The sequence below is a fragment of the Dipodomys spectabilis genome, unplaced genomic scaffold, assembly GCF_019054845.1.
Source record: "Dipodomys spectabilis isolate Male_0828 unplaced genomic scaffold, ASM1905484v1 ptg000024l, whole genome shotgun sequence".
In the NCBI taxonomy this organism is placed as follows: Eukaryota; Metazoa; Chordata; class Mammalia; order Rodentia; family Heteromyidae; genus Dipodomys; species Dipodomys spectabilis.
In genome coordinates, this window is record NW_024870701.1 from 7,619,575 (window position 1) to 7,637,860 (window position 18,286).

The window sequence follows — 18,286 nt, forward strand, 5'->3', positions numbered from 1 at the left end:
GATGCAACAGAGAGGACACAGTTTGAATTTAAAAGAGACAGGGTATTACAAATGTAAAGGAAAAATAAGTGGAAATGAAGTGGGGAACAATAAAAGCACTGGCATGGACTCCAAATCTCAGTAGGTGGAGACAAAGTCTTGAGCAGTCTTGAGCAACAAATATGAGGAAAAATTCTTTTTTTTTTTTGGTCAGTCCTGGGGCTTGAACGCTGGGCTTGGGCGCTATCCCTGTGCTCTTCAGCTCAAGGAGAGCACTCTACCGCTTGAGCCACAACACCACTTCCGGTTTTCTGAGTGGTTTATTGGAGGTAAGAGTCTCACGAATTTTTCTGCCCAGGCTGGCTTTGATCCGTGATCCTCAGATCTCAGCCTCCTGGGTAGCTAGATTACAGGTGTGAGCCACCGGCACCCAGCTGGAAAATTTCTTAAATACCTATGAAAATTATGTCTGAGTAAGAGACATAGCCCAAATGAATGAACAAATGAACGAACATGAGGCAAAGCTGGTATCTTATTTCAAGGTATGTTTTAGAAGAGTAAGTATGACTGAACTGTGTTGGCTTTCTAAGTAAGACAATTGAAAGTAGTACTATTTTTTGTTAACAAATACACAGTAAGAGTTGGGAACTGGATGTAGTGCGGTACATGTCACTAATCTCAGTTCTAGGGAGGAGGGTCACACATCCACTAGTCAACTACAGCCACAGAGTATGATCCTATCACAGAAAACTAACAAAAATCAAACCAAATACTCCCCCCAAAAAAGAAAAGGAAAGACAAGAGAAGGGAAATGTGAGCTTTCAAGTATAAGCTAATTAAGAGAGAAGGGGAAATAAACAACAACAAAAAAGGAACAGTATACAAACAATGTGGCAGTTTTACAGCTGGTCTAATATAGCTTACCTGGTCATACCCATAAGGCCTCTGCTGGGGTGGCTGGGGTGGTCCAGGCTGTGTTGGTCTGTATCCCCCATACTGTTGACCTTGTCCTTGTGGATAGGTAGGATACTGAGGACCTGGACCACCCTGGGAAGGACCTGTAAGATAATAAACATAAGCAAAAGCCCAGGAATAAATAGAAGCAGTCTATGAAGATGACAAAGGGTATTAAACTAGCTCAAGGCTAATCTAGACTTCTATCCCAAAACAAGCCAGGCATGGTAGTGTGTACCTACTATCTCAGGTACAGGGGAAAAATAGGAGGATCATAGTATAAAGCCCAATTTGTTAGAAATGTAAGAGACTATTCAAGGAATAGCTAAAGCAAAAAAAGAGGCTGAGGGTGTGGCTCAAGTGGTAGAGCAGCTAGCCTAGCATATTCAAAGCCCTGAGTTCAAAAAGAATTAATGCCAGGAAGCCAATGGCTCAAGCCTGTGATCTTAGTTATTCAGGAGACTGAAATCTGAGGCTCATGGTCACGACCAGACCAGGCAAGAAAACTCATGAGACTATCTGCAAAAAAAAAAAAAAAAAAAGCCAGAAGTAGAACTCTGGCTCAAGTGGTAGAGCACTAACCTTGAGTGAAATGGCTAAAGGAAAGGGCCAAATTCCAAATTCAAGCTCCATACTGAGACCAAATAAGAATAATTTGTTAAAAAGGTAATATTTGTGGTTACTACTATGTTAATCCTAGTTATTTCTAAATTTATACATCAAAAGGTATTAAAAAAAAACAAACAACAACAACAAAAAAAAAAAACAGGTATCATTGACTCTTGCCTATCCTAGCTTTCCAGAAGGTGAAACTGATAATCAAGGCTCAAAGGCAGCCCAGGAAAAGACAAATCCAAGATACTCTTATTGCAAATTAAACAGCAAAAAGCTGAACATGAGGTATGGCTTTAGTATTGGAGTACAAGCTATGAGCCAGAAAGCCAAGCAAAAGTACAAGGCCTAGAATTCAAGCCCTAATAACAGCACACAAAAAAAGTGCAAGAAAGATGGAAGGAAATTACAAATCAGGTAAATTCCATGATGATACCAAATTAACCTATATGTGTCTATTGAAGAATTAATCAGTGCAAACAAGAGGCAAAAAAGAAATCAAGAGGCAGATCTAAGAACACCAAAATAATTTCTTTTTTTTTTTTTTTTTGAGAGGGGGGATCCAGTCGTGGGGCCTGAACTCTGGGCCTGGGCGCTGTCCCTCAGCTCTTCAGCTCAAGGCTAGCACTCTACCACTTGTGCCACAGCGCTACTTCCAGGTTTTTTTTTTTTTGCTTATGTGGTGCTGAGAAATCGAACCCAGGCCTCATGCATGCAAGGCAAGCGCTCTACCACTGAGCTACCTTCTCAGCCCCCACTAAAATAATTTCTGAATAAAATTTGGACAATAGTATTTATAGTTCTATCACTCAAAACCTACATTTGTAAGTGCCAAAACAATCACAAGGACCATATGACTATACTTTGAATCAACAAATTTATTGTCACAGTATTTTAATATTAAAAACTATTAAGACTTAAAAAGCCATAGGTTTCATGTGAAAAAGCTTGATGCAAAAGTTACACTATAAGAATTAATCACCTTCACTCACCTTCAAGTTCTAGAGATGTGAGAGTTTAGTTTCGTATGTGAAACAAATATATCTGTTTCACAAACAGCACAATTATCTATTGTAAAGAAAGCGCTCTAAGGCCTAAGCTCAAGGCTTTGGAACTTCAATGCTTTCCTCTGCAGCCATTCAAAACCTCACATAAAAACAAGTGATTGTATAGGAAAGTAGAAAAAGAGAACAAAAAAATTCAATCTCAAATAAATTCCATCACTGATTATTTAATAAAATTCTCAATTCTGTAGTCTCAATTGGAGCCTATGAATAAGCAAAATGAGGGGCTGGGGAGGTGGCTTAGTGGTAGAGCGCTTGCCTTACATGCATGAGGCCCTGGGTTCGATTCCTCAGCACCACATAAGCAAAAAGAAAAAAGCCTGAAGTGGCACTATGGCTCAAGTGGGAGCACTAGCCTTGAGCTGAAGAGCTGAGGGACAGCGCCCAGGCCCAGAGTTCAGGCCCCATGACAGGACCCAAAAAAATTTTTTTAAAAATAAGAAAAAATAAAATAAAATGAATAAGCAAAATGGGAATTTTTCCATGGGAATTCCCGATGTACTGTAAAGCAGCTTTAACTATTTTTTTAAGTTAATCAAGTTACTATTTAGATACATCTGTTTTCACATAAATTCACAAAAATTAGAATGTTGTATTTACTCAAAGTACAAATGCTAATTAGTCATGAAAGAAAAATATCATTTGGGAAGGACAGGAAATTTCCTTTATGAAAATGATAACCCCTTGGACTATTTCTAAAGTCAATCAAGGAACACACCCCCTCTTAGGATCTGATTTTCAATATCTCCAAAGTTTCAATGTGCATATTGAATGGTAAGAAATGGCCAGTCTCATCTTGGATTCTTAGGTAGAAAGAGGTGGTCATAGTAATAGCAGAAAATCAGTAACAAAAAAGAATAAGACATTACTCCTGTGAAAAGGAACCAAATTAACCAAGAAATGGTTCCTATTTCTACAGCATTTGAACCTTATTTTCCTGTATCTAAAATGGTGATAGTAGCCTAAAACTTAAGAGGGAAATAACAGGCCCTCATTCTTTCCTCCCATTCTAATAAATAAAGAAGTATATATAATGAAATTTCTAGGTAGATTTTTTTTTCTGTTTAGTGCTAGGTGATCAAGGACTTGTACATGCTATAAGCAGTATTTATAAATACACATCTGTGAATTTTTTTAGCCAGTGACAAAAATCTTCCTTACGCATTTTAATATCTCGTTTCATTTGTACTAAATATTTTTTGTAGTAACAACCATTTGTTTTTAGAAACAAATTCCCTAACCAAATTATAAACATATGCTGAATAATCACCCAGTCATCAGTTTTTAAGCACTTACAAAGCTAGGCTGGTCATGAATATCAAGTATGTTTGAGAATACATTTTTTCTTACCTAAATGACTGTACACCTTACCTTTGGTCAATGAAGCATCTCTTGTTTGTGGTTCTTTGTAAATGGATCACTAGCTTATCTAAAAACACTATTTTAAACAAATATTCTAATACTAAACTGTGTGACACTATGACATTCCAAAAACTTATAAAACAGATGTCAAATATTTATTTTCACATTCCTAAACAGTAATCAGGACTTCTTTGGTAGACAACTAAAACATACTATTACCATAGCCCTGTTGTTGTCCTGGGTAACCCTGCTGCCCAGGATACTGCTGCTGCTGGGGTGGGTATCCTTGTTGCGGAGGTGGTCCTTGGTAAGCATCTTGTTGCTGGCCATATTGTGAATTTCCTACAGGATAAATGGAGAAGATTGGGGGGAAAAGAACCACTGAGAAGTATGCTTAATTAACTTTTTTTTCCCTCTAAGATGCACAGCCAACAACACAAGAACAAAATGAAATGCCATATTGATTTTTAAAAGTTAACAAAACAAAGAAAAAACTCAAACCAAACAGAAGGATTTCGGCCAAACAAACTGCAGTTAAAGCCAATTGTGCAAGGTTGAACTGCAGCATTTTCAGCGTCTCTGCCATACGAGCATTACATTTACTGGAACATCACAGTCATAAGATCATGACTATGCTAAATAAAATAAAAAAGACAAAATTAAAGACAGCTACAAGAGCACACACTAGCTACACAAGATCAGCAAGCTGTTTCCTAAAGGCACTGTACTTATATGTAAAATTATACATATGTAAACACACAAAGAGGAAAAAATTGGATTGGTGGATCTGTGTTCAAATAGAAAATGTCCACTAAGGAAAAAACTTATTTTTAAATGTTTTAGTCTTTTTATTATTGTTAGAAATGGCAAGTCATGGTTATACATTTTAAATATTTGTAAGGAAATTATTGTGATTGTTTTGGACTTTCAAGACAGCCAGCAACTAGTACTCTACAAGAGCTCTGATTGGGTAGAAATTGTCTTATGCAAGAACTGTCATTCCTGTAGAAGGGGATATATATGTGTGTGTGTGTGAAGGTATATAGATACCTCCTTCGTAGTAATGTTGTGAGGAATCCTCATAAGGCCTATCGTAGCCTTGTTCAGGATACGACGGTTGCTGATAACCGTAATCATTATGACCTACATCAATTCGACAAGAGACAGGAAGAAACGTTAATGGCCACTGAGTGAAAACCCTAAAATATTTAAACTTTCAGATAAAACTGAAAAAAAGAAAATGGAAATACATAAAAATAAGTTTGATTGCATTAACTGTTTACCAATGTGATTGTTTTCATAGAAATAACGTGCAAACTTTTTTAAGAGCAAAAGGCAGTTTTAAAAACATTACACTTATTCTCTTAACTATCCCCATTGAGGAGAAAAAAAATTATCTTCTATTTAAAAAACAAGAATGAAAGCATTTAAGTCTTTCACATGTAAATAAATAAGAATGAAGTAATTATCATATTTTGTGAAACACCTGTTTTCCTGGTCTCCAATTCCACAGCATATGCTAAAATCAAAGCAAAATATAAAAGAGGACTGCAAATTTTTTTCCCCTGAAAAAAACTGACACAAATTTTTCACTCTACTATTTCTTACATAAAGTATAGTAACTCAAAGTACTTTCAGATGTAAAAGAATATGTTGTCATTTTAGAAGTCTTTAGAAAATATTTATAGAATACCATAAACTATACACTTTCCCAAAAATAATATTGTGTTGACTGTTGACATAATATTCTTCATCCATAAGGTAATTAGATCTGTCCTCATCCTTCTAAGTTTCAATGTAAGAAAAAATCTTTCAGATTGCTATAAAACGCAAATTTTACAAGAATTCCTAATTAGGGACAAAGGAATGCAGTTGCAAATAAATGTATTTAGTGCCCTAGTATTTTGAATATTCCCAAACTACTTCATCAATATATTACATCAAAAGTTGGCAAGATATGGTCTGTAGTCTTTAGCCATGTTTATAGCTTTGTTAGGATACAGTCAGTCATATCCATTTTTAAAGTACTGTCTACAGCTTTCTCTATAACAGAGTTCATTAGTTGAGAAGAAGACTACAGGTACTATCGGGCCCTTTACAGAAGAAGTTTGCCAACTCCTCATCCATGCATTTATTAGCATAAAATCTAGAGCAAAAAGTCCAAGGTTATTAAGAAAAAATTATTGATATAAACAGAACACTGTATTTATATATCAGGAATTTATATATCTATGTAAAAATGATACCATTTGAATAAAAAATTACAAAACAAATTGTAATAACTTTAAAGTTTTGCATTTACAAAATAATATCTAATTTGAATAGACAGATCACATCTGTAACAAGACACATTTCAGAACAAAGGTCAAATTCAATCCAATTACTTAAAATATATTTTTTTAAGTTAAGCGAAATAACATTTAACATTTCTTAATATATACACTGTAATCACAGGTTTCACACTTTTTTAAAATACTTATAGTCTACTATCAGCTTACTAGGTATCTCTAATTAATACTTTGTCTAAAGAAGAAAGAAAAAAGAAAACATATTCTGAATAATTTAAGGCAAAAAAGTCTGAGATCAAACAATGTTCTATCATTCTGGCCATAATTATACTCTCACTAATAAACATTTATTGTATGCAAAATACAACAGGTATTTGCTCTGCCTATACAGTCAGCTTCTTCACTAAAAAGTGTTTTTGAGCACCCACATACTCTATTATGCTTTATGTGCTAGAGAAATATGACAGGTGAAATGATTTCTCAAACACACCAAATTTATCTTGTTGCTGGCTTCCATTAACTTCTAGTCAATGATTCCTAACCCACTAGCTTTAATAAGTCTCTTAGTTTCTTTGTTGAGTAATTTAGATTAAAATTATGATAGGAGCTTACTAAATAACCTTTTGGCAAATCTTTGCATACATGTCAGTTTTTTCCCATTTTCTAAGTTTGGGTAACTTTCCTTCAACATAGTATTTTCAGACAAAAAACTGAAAGAACTGTACAGGGAAAAATCTACACATACTTAGATTCTTACTATTCAGATTTTCTTAAAGTGCAATACTTCTTCAACTATCAGTTACTCACAATCTACCTTCCCATTTGAGAAAAAACAAAGCTACTATATTAAATAACTAAAAATCTACTTCCCAAATACCTTGCTTAATGTATACTACATAATGTATACAATTTGTCTTCCTTCATGTTCTCAACTGTAAGTACTAATGTATATAGATAATAGTTCTCTGAGAAGGATGCAACATAAAAATGATAAAACTTGGGAGAAAAATTCAAAAAATCTAATCTCTGTATACCTACACAATACAAAAAAAGTAAATCAATGGGTGAACTTTACAGTAGGTGACTATCTCCATAAAACATTAAAAAATGAAATCAATCAGTAATATTTGCTTTGGTTCAAATAAATAATCCCAAATGTAAAAAGGATCACATTTCACATAAAAAAGGATTCCAAAGACAGACTGATTGCTGATGGTACTAATGGAATAGCTACATAAAATATACTATGAAATATATTATCAACTAATGGTATTATTTAGATAACTTAAGTGTTTCTAAATGTAGAAGAAACAAATTAAGAGTTTCTCCATCCTCACTAAAGTGTTGTGATTCACTTTCTAAATTAATATGGGGTAGAGGTAGAAAATGGGAAGGGTAGTATTAGGAGAGATTACCATCAGGGTAATACTGCTGGTTCATGCCTTCTGGAGGACCTTGTCCACCATGACTGTATTGGTCCCCATAATAGTCTTCCTGGCCTGAGTACTGCTGTGGTGGGCCTGAAAAACCACAACCAGTCAAGATGTAAATAATCTGTTCTCTATGTCATCGAAGGTTTGTTTCTAAACGGATGTTATGAGAGCTTATTTCTCAGCTACAGATTCCCCTCTAAAGCCTTGGCATTTCTGAAACTTTAAATTATTCATCACACACATACATACACACACACACACACACACACACACACACAAAACCACCATACATGCAGTTTCACACATACTAACTAAAATAAATGTTAAGACCAAACATGTAATAGCAAACAATACTAACTCAGAAAACGACATGAATTTCTAAAACAAGAGGCTCAACCTGGTAGAAAATTAATTTCCTTTTTTGTTTTTTACTTTGAAGCCACTTTTTCCTAGAAAATAACAGATAAAAGCAAGCCGTATCAGGAAGTTCTTTCTCTATTTCATGACTCTTAAGAACTACAATATATCCAATCCTTTCTTATTTTTTTGAGGGGGGGGGGGGAGTAGGAGAGAAAGAGGAATCAAAAAACAAAATAAATCCTAGTTTGGCTTAGATAAAAAGTTCATTAGAATTTAAAGCCTTTCAAATACCATTATGTACATGAAGCAGGAAATTTTCCCCGTGGACTCTTACCCTGTTGAGGCGGTCTATAGGGAGGAATCTGTCTCTGACCCATCATGTGATTGCCTTGGTTAACCTGACCCATCATTCCCATGGGTGGCTGCTGTCCTTGGTAATGCTGCCCTCCTCCCTGTGGCATATTGTACTGCTGAGAAGGAGGCTGCTGATGCATCATTGGACCTAAAAATAGATATAGCATTGTGCAGATAAGTTTGTGGCATGTTATTTCAGTATTTTAAGAGAAATACAAGGTTTTCTCATAATTTAAAACACAAAATATATAATTAATCATAAAAACTCACTTCAAATTAAGTCTTAAAACAAAGACTACAAGTCTAAAATAATCTGTTAACAAATAAAACAACCAGTGTATGGTAGCTGACCTGAAATCTATTAGAAGAGTATTCTAGGTTTTTGTTTTGTTAAAAGGGTTGACAAATGGAAAGAGGAAGAGTGAAAGAATATGATCAAAATATTCAATGTATATTTGTAAAAATGGAACTAGGAAAACTGACAGGATAGGTGGAGCTGGGGGGGAGTTAGGGGGAGAATGAGGAAAGGACTGACAACGACCAATTTTTTTTTTTTGGTCCGGTCGTGGGGCCTGAACTCTGGGCCTGGGCACTGTCCCTCAGCTCTTCAGCTCAAGGGTACCACTCTACCACTTGAGCCACAGGGCCACTTCCGGCTTTTTGCTTTTTGCTTATGTGGTGCTGAGGAATCAAACCCAGGGTCTCATGCATGCAAGGCAAGCGCTCTACCACTGAGCCACCTTCCCAGCCCCAATGACCAATTTTGTAATCGTAAATTGACACGTGGAATTGAAACCCCTTTGTACAAATACTTTTTTTAATTGTGAAAATACTATACAGAGGGGTTACAATTACACGGGCAAGATAATGAGTACATTTCTTATCAAGCATTGTTACCTCCTCCTTTGTTTCCCCTTCCCATCCCTTCCCATCTCCCCTCCCCTCCCGCCAAAGTTATAAAATTCACTTTTTGACATAACATCTTATACATCTCATTGTTGCAATGGGTCTACCTGTATTCCTATTTAAACAATTGGTTTTTTTCCCTTCCCCTCTACAAAGTATACCAACATCAAATACAGTAAAAATAGGGGTTATGCCGTGGTGGAGGGGCATATGAAGCAACAAAGAAATCATCTTATAAATATGTTAGAAACAATCATAATAAAAAACATTTGAATCCTTATCTTGGTCAAATACTTTTAAAAAAATACACAAAAACCAAAAAACCCAACCATGAATATATTTTTGATGTACTATGTAATATTTACCTACATAGATGTTTTCTCAAAACAAAACACCAAACTAATTACCCTTCAGCTACATGCCCAAAAGACAATCAAAGTAAATTTTACAAGTTACACAGTCAAACCAAAGAAAAGAAATAAAGAAACTAAACTTCTGGATTTCTGTTGTATTCTACATTCAATAGCCTTATTCAATAGTGTGAAACTAGGGAAACTGCTTTATATTTATATTTATATATTATATATACAATATATATTGTAAACATATTTATATATTTACAATCAGATCAGTGCAATCTCATAAATAGTACAATATCATAAATTTTAATTGCACAAAAATTTGAAGTCTTCTTTCCCTCTTCCAAGTCTCTTATAAGTTTTATAACCCAAAAAGGTTTCTTGAAATCAAAAAGCTAAAATACTTCTTAATTTATTAAACTCTGTCTTGCCGCTTCATTTCCTCTCCACTCCCACTTCAAAACACCAGGGCAAAGGACTGCATAAGCTGTAAGTTCAGAATTAGAACTGCACAATTTCCAGAGTAACACCAAAGGGTTGTGTTGTTAAATTACCATTGCTAAAGTATCAAGAACAGTGAAATTACATCATATAAAACAATCAGTACTAGCTTCACAGTATAAGCAGTTCCTTGAAGGCTCACTGGGCCTTATGGTGTAGGGACCTCACTTTTCAAACATTATACACATTTCTTTCTCAAAAATGCACAGGAGTCATTGCTGACTCCTGCTGACATAGCTGTGTGGTCCTCCTTTACAATGTGGAGAGATTTTCAGATGAATGCAAAATAAAGCAAAGATTAGGGAGCCTAGAAAAATTTTACAGGCAAATTGCTTAGGTGGACCAAAAGCCCATTGTTTAATTATTTAAAGAAATAGTTAAGCCATGCACTGGTGGCTCGCGCCTGTAATCCTAGCTACCCACAAAGCTGATATTGAGGATCACAGTTCAAAGCCAGTCTGGGCAGAACCCCCCCCCCCGACTTTTATCTCCAATTAGCCACTCAAACATGGAAGTGGTGCTGTGGCTCAAGGGCAGAGCGCCAGCCTTGAACACAAAGAGGCTCAGTGACAGCACCTAGGCCCTGAATTCAAGACCCACAATAAAATGAAGGAAGGAAGGAAGGAAGCAAGGGGGGAAGGAAGGGAGGGAGGGAAGGAGGGAGGGAGGGAGGGAGGGAGGGAGGGAGGGAGGAAGGAAGGAAGGAAGGAAGGAAGGAAGGAAGGAAGGAAGGAAGGAAGGAAGGAAGGCAGGCAGGCAGGCAGGCAGGCAGGCAGCCAGGCAGCGAGGGAGGGAGGGAGGGAGGGAAGGAAAGGAGGAGAGGAGAAGAGAGGAGAGGAGAAGAGAGGAGAGGAGAAGAGAGGAGAGGAGAGAGAGGAGAGGGGAGGGGAGAGGAGGGGTGAGAAGAGAGGAGGAAAGGGAGGAGAGGAGGAAAGGGAGGAGAGGAGGAAAGGAAGGAAGGAAATAAGGAAGGAAGGAAGGAAGGAAGGAAGGAAGGAAGGAAGGAAGGAAGGAAGGAAGGAAGGAAGGAAGGAAGGAAGGAAGGAAGGAAGGGAGGAAGGGAGGGAGGGAGGGAGGGAGGGAGCGAGGGAGCGAGGGAGCGAGGGAGCGAGGGAGGGAGAGAGAGGGAGGGAGGGAGGAAGAGATAGGGAGGGAGAGAAAGAGAAAAAGTGAATTAAAAAAAAAATCTAGCAATCATCTCACCTCTTTATATTACTAACCTACAATAGGAGCAACAATGTAAGCAGGAAGAGCTCAGCTCCTTTCCAAGGTAAAAAATTATTTTATGTGAAGAATTTCTTTTTCAGAGTTATTTTATCCACCTACTCAACTTTTGTGGTATTTCTTTTCCAATTCTTTTATTCCTTCTTTCAAATTTGGTTATCATAATAAATTTTTTTTCAAAAGTTACACAGGGAGCCAGGTGCCAGTGGCTCATGCCTGTAATCCTAGCTACTCAGGAGGCTGAGATCTGAGGATCGGGGTTCAAAGCCAGCCCAGGCAGAAAGTCCGTGAGACTCTTATCTCCAATAAACCACTAGAAAACCAGAAATGGTGCTGTGGCTCAAATAGTGGACAGCGCCCAAGCCCAGAGTTCAAGCCCCACGACTGACAAAAAAAGTTACACTGGGGCTTTTCTCTCAGTAAGGAAAAACATGCTTAGCAGGGACAAGGAGCCTCAGAGTGAAGAGAATGATAAATGTACACTTAAGCTGCCAGGTACCTGGTTTTAGCTTACTTTCTTAAAAATTCCACTATCAGAGGAAGAATTCCAACTTTAGGTTTTTAGGCAAGGAATCCCGAGATGAAGATTATACAGCTAATAGATATCAGTTGGAAGAAGACAAACCCTCAGCTTGATTTCACAGCATATGCCTGTGCTACTAGGCTTTCCTCAAAGTCCACAGCTCAAAAGCAAAGTCTGTCATTAAAAAGTTCTAAAAACCTAAGGAGTTTAATTAAACTCACAACTTTAATATTTTACATACAAATATAGTATTGAACACAAACATCCATAATTTTAATAGGAAAACTGAGCATTATGTAAATAAAGGCTTTACCTTTTCTTTATTCTCTAACACTACTAAAGAACTCTTGCCTTAACTAAAGGTAGTAATAACCACTAAAGCATACTCTAGGTACATGTACCAAAATTAAAAAGGAAAACCATAACAGCCAGGGAGAAGGGGACTAAAAGATACACAACAAAATTCTAAATATTACTCTACGAGAAAAGTATTTCTAGTTTAGGCCCTAGACAGAAGGACCATGCCATTTGTGCTTTATCTTTGGGGACTGTCAGCAGTTCTGATCCCAAAGAGCTCAATTACCATCTACTCTTCTTTTATTCTCCATCACTTCCCTCCCTCTGAGGACCCCAAATCAGTCAGGATCCAGTCTAAAACCAAAGAGAATCGAACAAGCTAGCATAACTGAAACAAAGCACTTTCCATGGTTTACTTAAACATCATCCATTGAAGTTATACTTCAACTCTGGCTGTATATTACTTTCTCCCTGATTAGAAAATACACTACACTGGCAATGTGTGAGCACTACCTTTTGAGACAACAATGGAATACAGTGCCAAATCTCAAAATGCATCCCCAAAATAAGTTCTACCAACATGTACAGAGTCAAGTAGGGTTACAAAAGGAATGTATTAGAAACAAACATTGTCTATAAATAATATGACATCATACATTACTTTGGGTAAGAGATAGTCCTTACACATAAATTTTGTTAGATACCCTATGAATTGTGAATATATATATATATATATATATATACACACACACAAAGATTCTACAGTGCTTTAACTACTTAGAATATATATTTTTGCAAATATCTTAAAAGGAGACAAAACAAATACTTACCATCACCACACTTACTTCATTTTAAGATTTATATTTTATTACTCTATAGTAATAATGCCTTATCTCAAACATGTAAACCATTCTTAAATTAGGGTATTTCATATTTCTGGAATCCCTTATTTCAATGTGAAAGTTAATACTTAGTTTAAACTTAAATTAGTAGTCAAAAAGAAGGATTTTCTAACAAAGTGAAGTCAGGAATAAAACTGTAGTAGTTACGTAGCAAACTGTAGGCTAGGAGCCACAGTGATAGACAGATGTGGCAGGCACTACTCCCAGTTAGGTGAGTTATGATTAGATAGACAAAAAGAAGAGCTTATGGATACTGTGCTCCTTAATCTGTGAACAAGTATGAATGATGTAATTTCAAGTGACACAGATACATCTTCAGATGCAAAACAGTATATTAAAAACTCCCCGAGCCGGGCGTCAGTGGCTCACGCCTGTAATCCTAGCTACTCAGGAGGCTGAGATCTGAGAATTGCGGTTCAAAGCCAGCCCGGGCAGGAAAAATCTGTGAGACTCTTATCTCCAATAAACCACTAGAAAACCGGAAGCGGTAGAGCGCTCACTTTGAGCTGAAGAGCGCAGGGGCAGCACCTAAGCCCATAGTTCAAGCCCCACAACCGAAGGGAAAAAAAAGAAACTCCCTGAATTATATCAATAAGCTAAGAATTATCATTAAGTAATATAGTTTAAAAATGATAGCTAATATTTAATGACCACTTATTACAAGCCAAGTACTAGGCTACAGCTCTACAAATTGTTTATCATTCCCAAATCTTATCAACCAGGCAGTGTTATCAAGTTCATTTTACAATCCAAAAATTGAATGCTGAAAAATGCTCTTGTTCAAAGCTGCACAGCTACAGAGTAGGGAGAACTCACGAGGCCACATTTCTTTGCCACTATGTGCCCTTCCTTCCATGTCACATCATACTTCTCCCATGTCATTATCCCTCATGGAAACAGTGCTGCATAATGAATCTCAACCACTGCACCACAAAAAAAAAAAAAAAACTATTTCTTCAATCTACCTTATAATGAAAATTAAGACAAGGAAACTGCATGAGTAGTTAACTACTTTAATTCTTATTTCATCATTCAGTACTAGTTGTTCTTTAACCACTCAATCTCTAACCGATTTATACTCCCCATTTGAAGGTAACACAAATGGCTTATTTTCAAGAGAAAAAAAAAATCCCTGAATTCCAGAAAACTCAGTTTATGTACTGCCTATATAAACAGTCATTTAAAATATAAAGGACTCTTTACATACATAACTAAATTTTACATCTGTCCACATAAATAATAGTTCAGAGTTCAATGTTTGGATGGAATATCAAGGACAAAACAGGACCCAAATGACCAAAAAAAACCAAAAACACATGGGGCTAGGAAGGTGGCTCAGTGGTAGAGTGCTTGCCTTACAAGCATGAGGCCCTGGGTTCGATTCCTCAGCACCACATAAGCAAAAAAAAGAAAAAAGCCGTAAGTGGTGCTGTGGCTCAAGTGGTAGAGTGCTAGCCTTGAGCTGAAGAGCTGAGGGACAGCACCCAAGCCCAGAGTTCAGGCCCCACAACCGGACGCAAAAAAAAAAACACAAAAAAGAGCATTATCTCAGCTCAGAAAATCACTGCAACTAAGCACAAACTTAGCTGAATTAGTAAGTTACCAATGAAACAGAGAAATCATGAAAAATTTTAGCTAGTAGAAAAAATAGCTCACAAAGATACAAACTTTTTATAGCATATTTCTGAGAAATTCTTGTGTCTTAAATGAAATAAAAGCATAACTATCAATAAGGCTTATTATCATTTGTTTAGTCATAGAGAACAGCTTTTAAGGTATCTAATCATATTAACCATTTCTTATAAGTTGTGGTTCTCAACCTAAGTGATGTTCCCCCAAGGACATTTAGCAAAATCTAGACATTTTTGGTTGGGAGGACTATTGCCACCTAGTGGGTAAAGAACAAAAATGCACTAAACATTCCATAATGCACAGGACAGTCACCACCACAACTGATAATCTACTCAAAAACATCAAAGGTGCTATGTTAAGAAACATCCTGGATTTTTAAGGGCATAATTTTAATCCATAGGCATCTTAAAAGACTAGTGTAGGAACCAGATTATGCATCTTACTTCCTAGTCAGAAATAGAAAACAAACGTGATATGGCTAATAAACCTAGCAAAATAAAATTTATATATAGTAGCATTGCTTAGGTAAGTAACTCCTCTTAATTTCTCATTATTATATATTGCTATATATAACACTACATATATAATACCATATGTAGTACTATACTATGTAGTAATAACTCAAAAATAAGGTCACCGGAAAACATCTGTTGTTTAATAAACTTCCAAAGCTCCAGATTAATGTGACACAAGTGACAATCTGTTGTGAACAATCCTATCTTATACAAGCAGACAGTCATGGAGACAATTAAATTAGAAAATCTAGCTCTGTGTACTAAATGAACTAGTTTGGAAGCTGACAAATTATCCAAAAGAGCTTATCTTGCCCAGGAAAATTCTGAAGGAATGAACTATAAGTAAGCATGACTTGAGATATTTGTTCAAATGCAGTTCGCAAAACATTTACCTACAATAGCACCTACTAATTACACACCTGGGTATATATCCAGAAAAATTAAAAATTATGTCCAGCTTTAAAAAAAAATGGGTATGTGTATGGCTATCCATAACATCTTTATTTGTAAAATCCAAAAAGTTGGGAGGCAGAGACAGAAAGGTTGTACTTTGAAGCCAACCAGCGAATAAAGATGGTGAGACTCTATCTCAAAGAACAAACACACATGATGGTTTTCACTTATAATCCTAGTTACAAAATAAGTGGAGAGAGGGAGACTGCAATTCGAGGCTGGCTTTGGCAAAAAGTGTAAGACTCTATGAACAAAAGCAAAAAGGGGACATAGCTCAAGCAGTAGAACACACTTAGTGGGAATGAGGCCCTGTGTCCAAAATTCCAACACTGAAAAAAAAAAGGAAGCAACAAAACATTATGGTTAAACAAACTAGTAAAGCCCTAACATAGAATACTTCTTAGTAATATATATAAAATGGAGTAACTACTGATCCATGCAACAAATTGGGTAAAATGAAGATTATTAATTATGAATAAAATAAATCTCAAGGACACTCTTCAATTCACACAGTATTCTCTGGCCTAAGTTTAGAAAGAAAAATTCCCTCTGAATACCTCAAACCTACAAAACAGTAATTTTCTTCTACATGCACAGTGCTACTAATTATTTTCTTCAGATTTTGCAATTTTGCATTAAACTAGCAACATCCAGTTCTGTATACACCTTACCTTCTCTTAACTATAACTTTCTGAGAAGTATGCCATCTCTCACACAGTAGTTGCTGTGTGAGTCATTAACAATTTTCTTGCTTTCTCAGACACATCTGAACACTCTCTGATCTAACTACTGCTTTAAACTTTTAAGTAATCCAGTCAAAGAAAACACTCCTTTGGGAGCATTAAATGTTGGGAAAAAAATATGAAACAAGCACCAGTTTTGTAAAGTTGTAATGATTCATAAGTTTATCATCTCCATGTTTCAGTATATCTCACTAAAAGACATCCATATAAATAATTAAAATTCTAATATATAGTTCATTCTATCTTATATTCTTAACCTCGCCACATTTGTAAGTGAAATAGCTTATTTTTTATGTTAACCATGGGTTACAGGAATATTTTTTTAAAATTTTTTATTGTGAAAATACTGTACAGAGGGGTTACAATTACATGGGCACGATAGTGAGTACATTTCTTATCAAGCATTGTAGCCTCCTCCTTGTAAGTGAAATAGCTTTAAGTCGGCAATATGCCAAATAGTTTAACATACAATCAGCAGAACAGAACACCACTTACTAGTTCTTAATTATTCTTCACAGATATTTTAGTACAACTTTATTCTCTGATATTGGTAATAGATTGTAATGGACATACATAACTCTAAGAACAACAGCATCTCCACTGGACATTTTAATACACCAAAGCATCTCACAACTACCTTTCAGCATCAAAAACACATTCATAAGTCAAAAGAAAGTCAGAAATGACTATCTACTCTTAGTAAATAAAATGTACCTTAGAGAGGATGACAATGGTACTTACCAAAACAAAAATTAGTATTTTATCTATTTTCTACTTCAAAACAATGTTTGCTATTCACTAATTAGCCCTAAAAGCAATTCAATAACAAATAAATTACCTAAAAGACAATAATAAATAAGCTTAAAAAGCCAAATTAAGACAAGGCATGAAGAAACACACATACAATCCCAACACTTGGGAAGGTAAAGCAAGCAAATTAGGAGTTCCAAGTCAGCCTGGGATAAATAGTGAGACATAGGTCTCAAAACAGAAAGAAAGAGAAAAAAAGAAAGGCAAACTGAGCAATTTAATTTCTAAGCATAAATAGATTTAAACTAGCTTCCAACTCACTGTTGCTCTTTTAAAGGCATGATTATATGCATATTGCTCACTTCAAACTTACTTTCATCATTTTTGCATACAAAGGCTAACAGAGCTAGGTACAATGATTTATGTCTGTTATAGCACCTGGGATCCTAGTCAAGGCAAGAGGATCAAGAGTTTTAAGCCACCCTTAACCATACAAAGTCAAGACCTCAAACCTTCTTCCTTTCCCCAGAAAGGTGAATACAACACTCTAGTCAAGAAGGACATCATGCTAGTTACCTTGGTTTGGTTGCATATTCATATTTGGTCTGGGGCCATAGTTGCCCATTGGCTGCCCTTGACTCATTGTCATCTGATTCTGCACCGGCATGCTCTGTGATGATGGCACAGAATGGTTGTAACCTCCCATGGATCCATGGCTACTTGAAGGCATATTCATGGAACTGTTTGTCATATTCAGTTGATTGGGTCCAGGTCCCTGCATAGGCATGTGGTTAGGCCCTTTGAAGAAAAATGATGAAAACCAAAATTAAAGAGATGGATTTATATACACTCAAGTACCTAAAGAAGCACTTTCCCCCACTACTGTAATAATTACAAAAAGATAGAATAAATAGCTCAACTGGTAGAGTTACAGCCTAGAAAGTGTGAGGTCCTGAGTTCAATCCCCAGTACCACAAAAAAGTAGTACAATAAAAAACAATTTGATTATGTAATCAACATCAAATAGTAAATGGTTTACACAGTGAAAGAAAACACTGGAAAGTGGATGTTTTTA

The 18,286-nt window shown here is 36.1% G+C and overlaps 1 protein-coding gene across 2 annotated transcripts in view; it reads right to left on the reverse strand.

Moving 5' to 3' along the window:
- Ss18 (SS18 subunit of BAF chromatin remodeling complex) overlaps positions 1–18,286 on the reverse strand; it is a 54,861-nt gene that overhangs the window by 12,757 nt on the left and 23,818 nt on the right. Inside the window, exons 5-10 of one of the 2 annotated variants that reach the window (XM_042674975.1) lie at positions 17,788–18,009; positions 8,387–8,554; positions 7,675–7,779; positions 5,022–5,114; positions 4,191–4,313; positions 904–1,037 (exon numbers count right to left, since the gene is read on the reverse strand). In XM_042674975.1, the coding sequence (XP_042530909.1) occupies positions 904–1,037; positions 4,191–4,313; positions 5,022–5,114; positions 7,675–7,779; positions 8,387–8,554; positions 17,788–18,009 (845 nt within the window). The remainder of the gene's footprint in view (positions 1–903; positions 1,038–4,190; positions 4,314–5,021; positions 5,115–7,674; positions 7,780–8,386; positions 8,555–17,787; positions 18,010–18,286) is intronic. The other variant, XM_042674976.1, reaches the window with a different exon arrangement.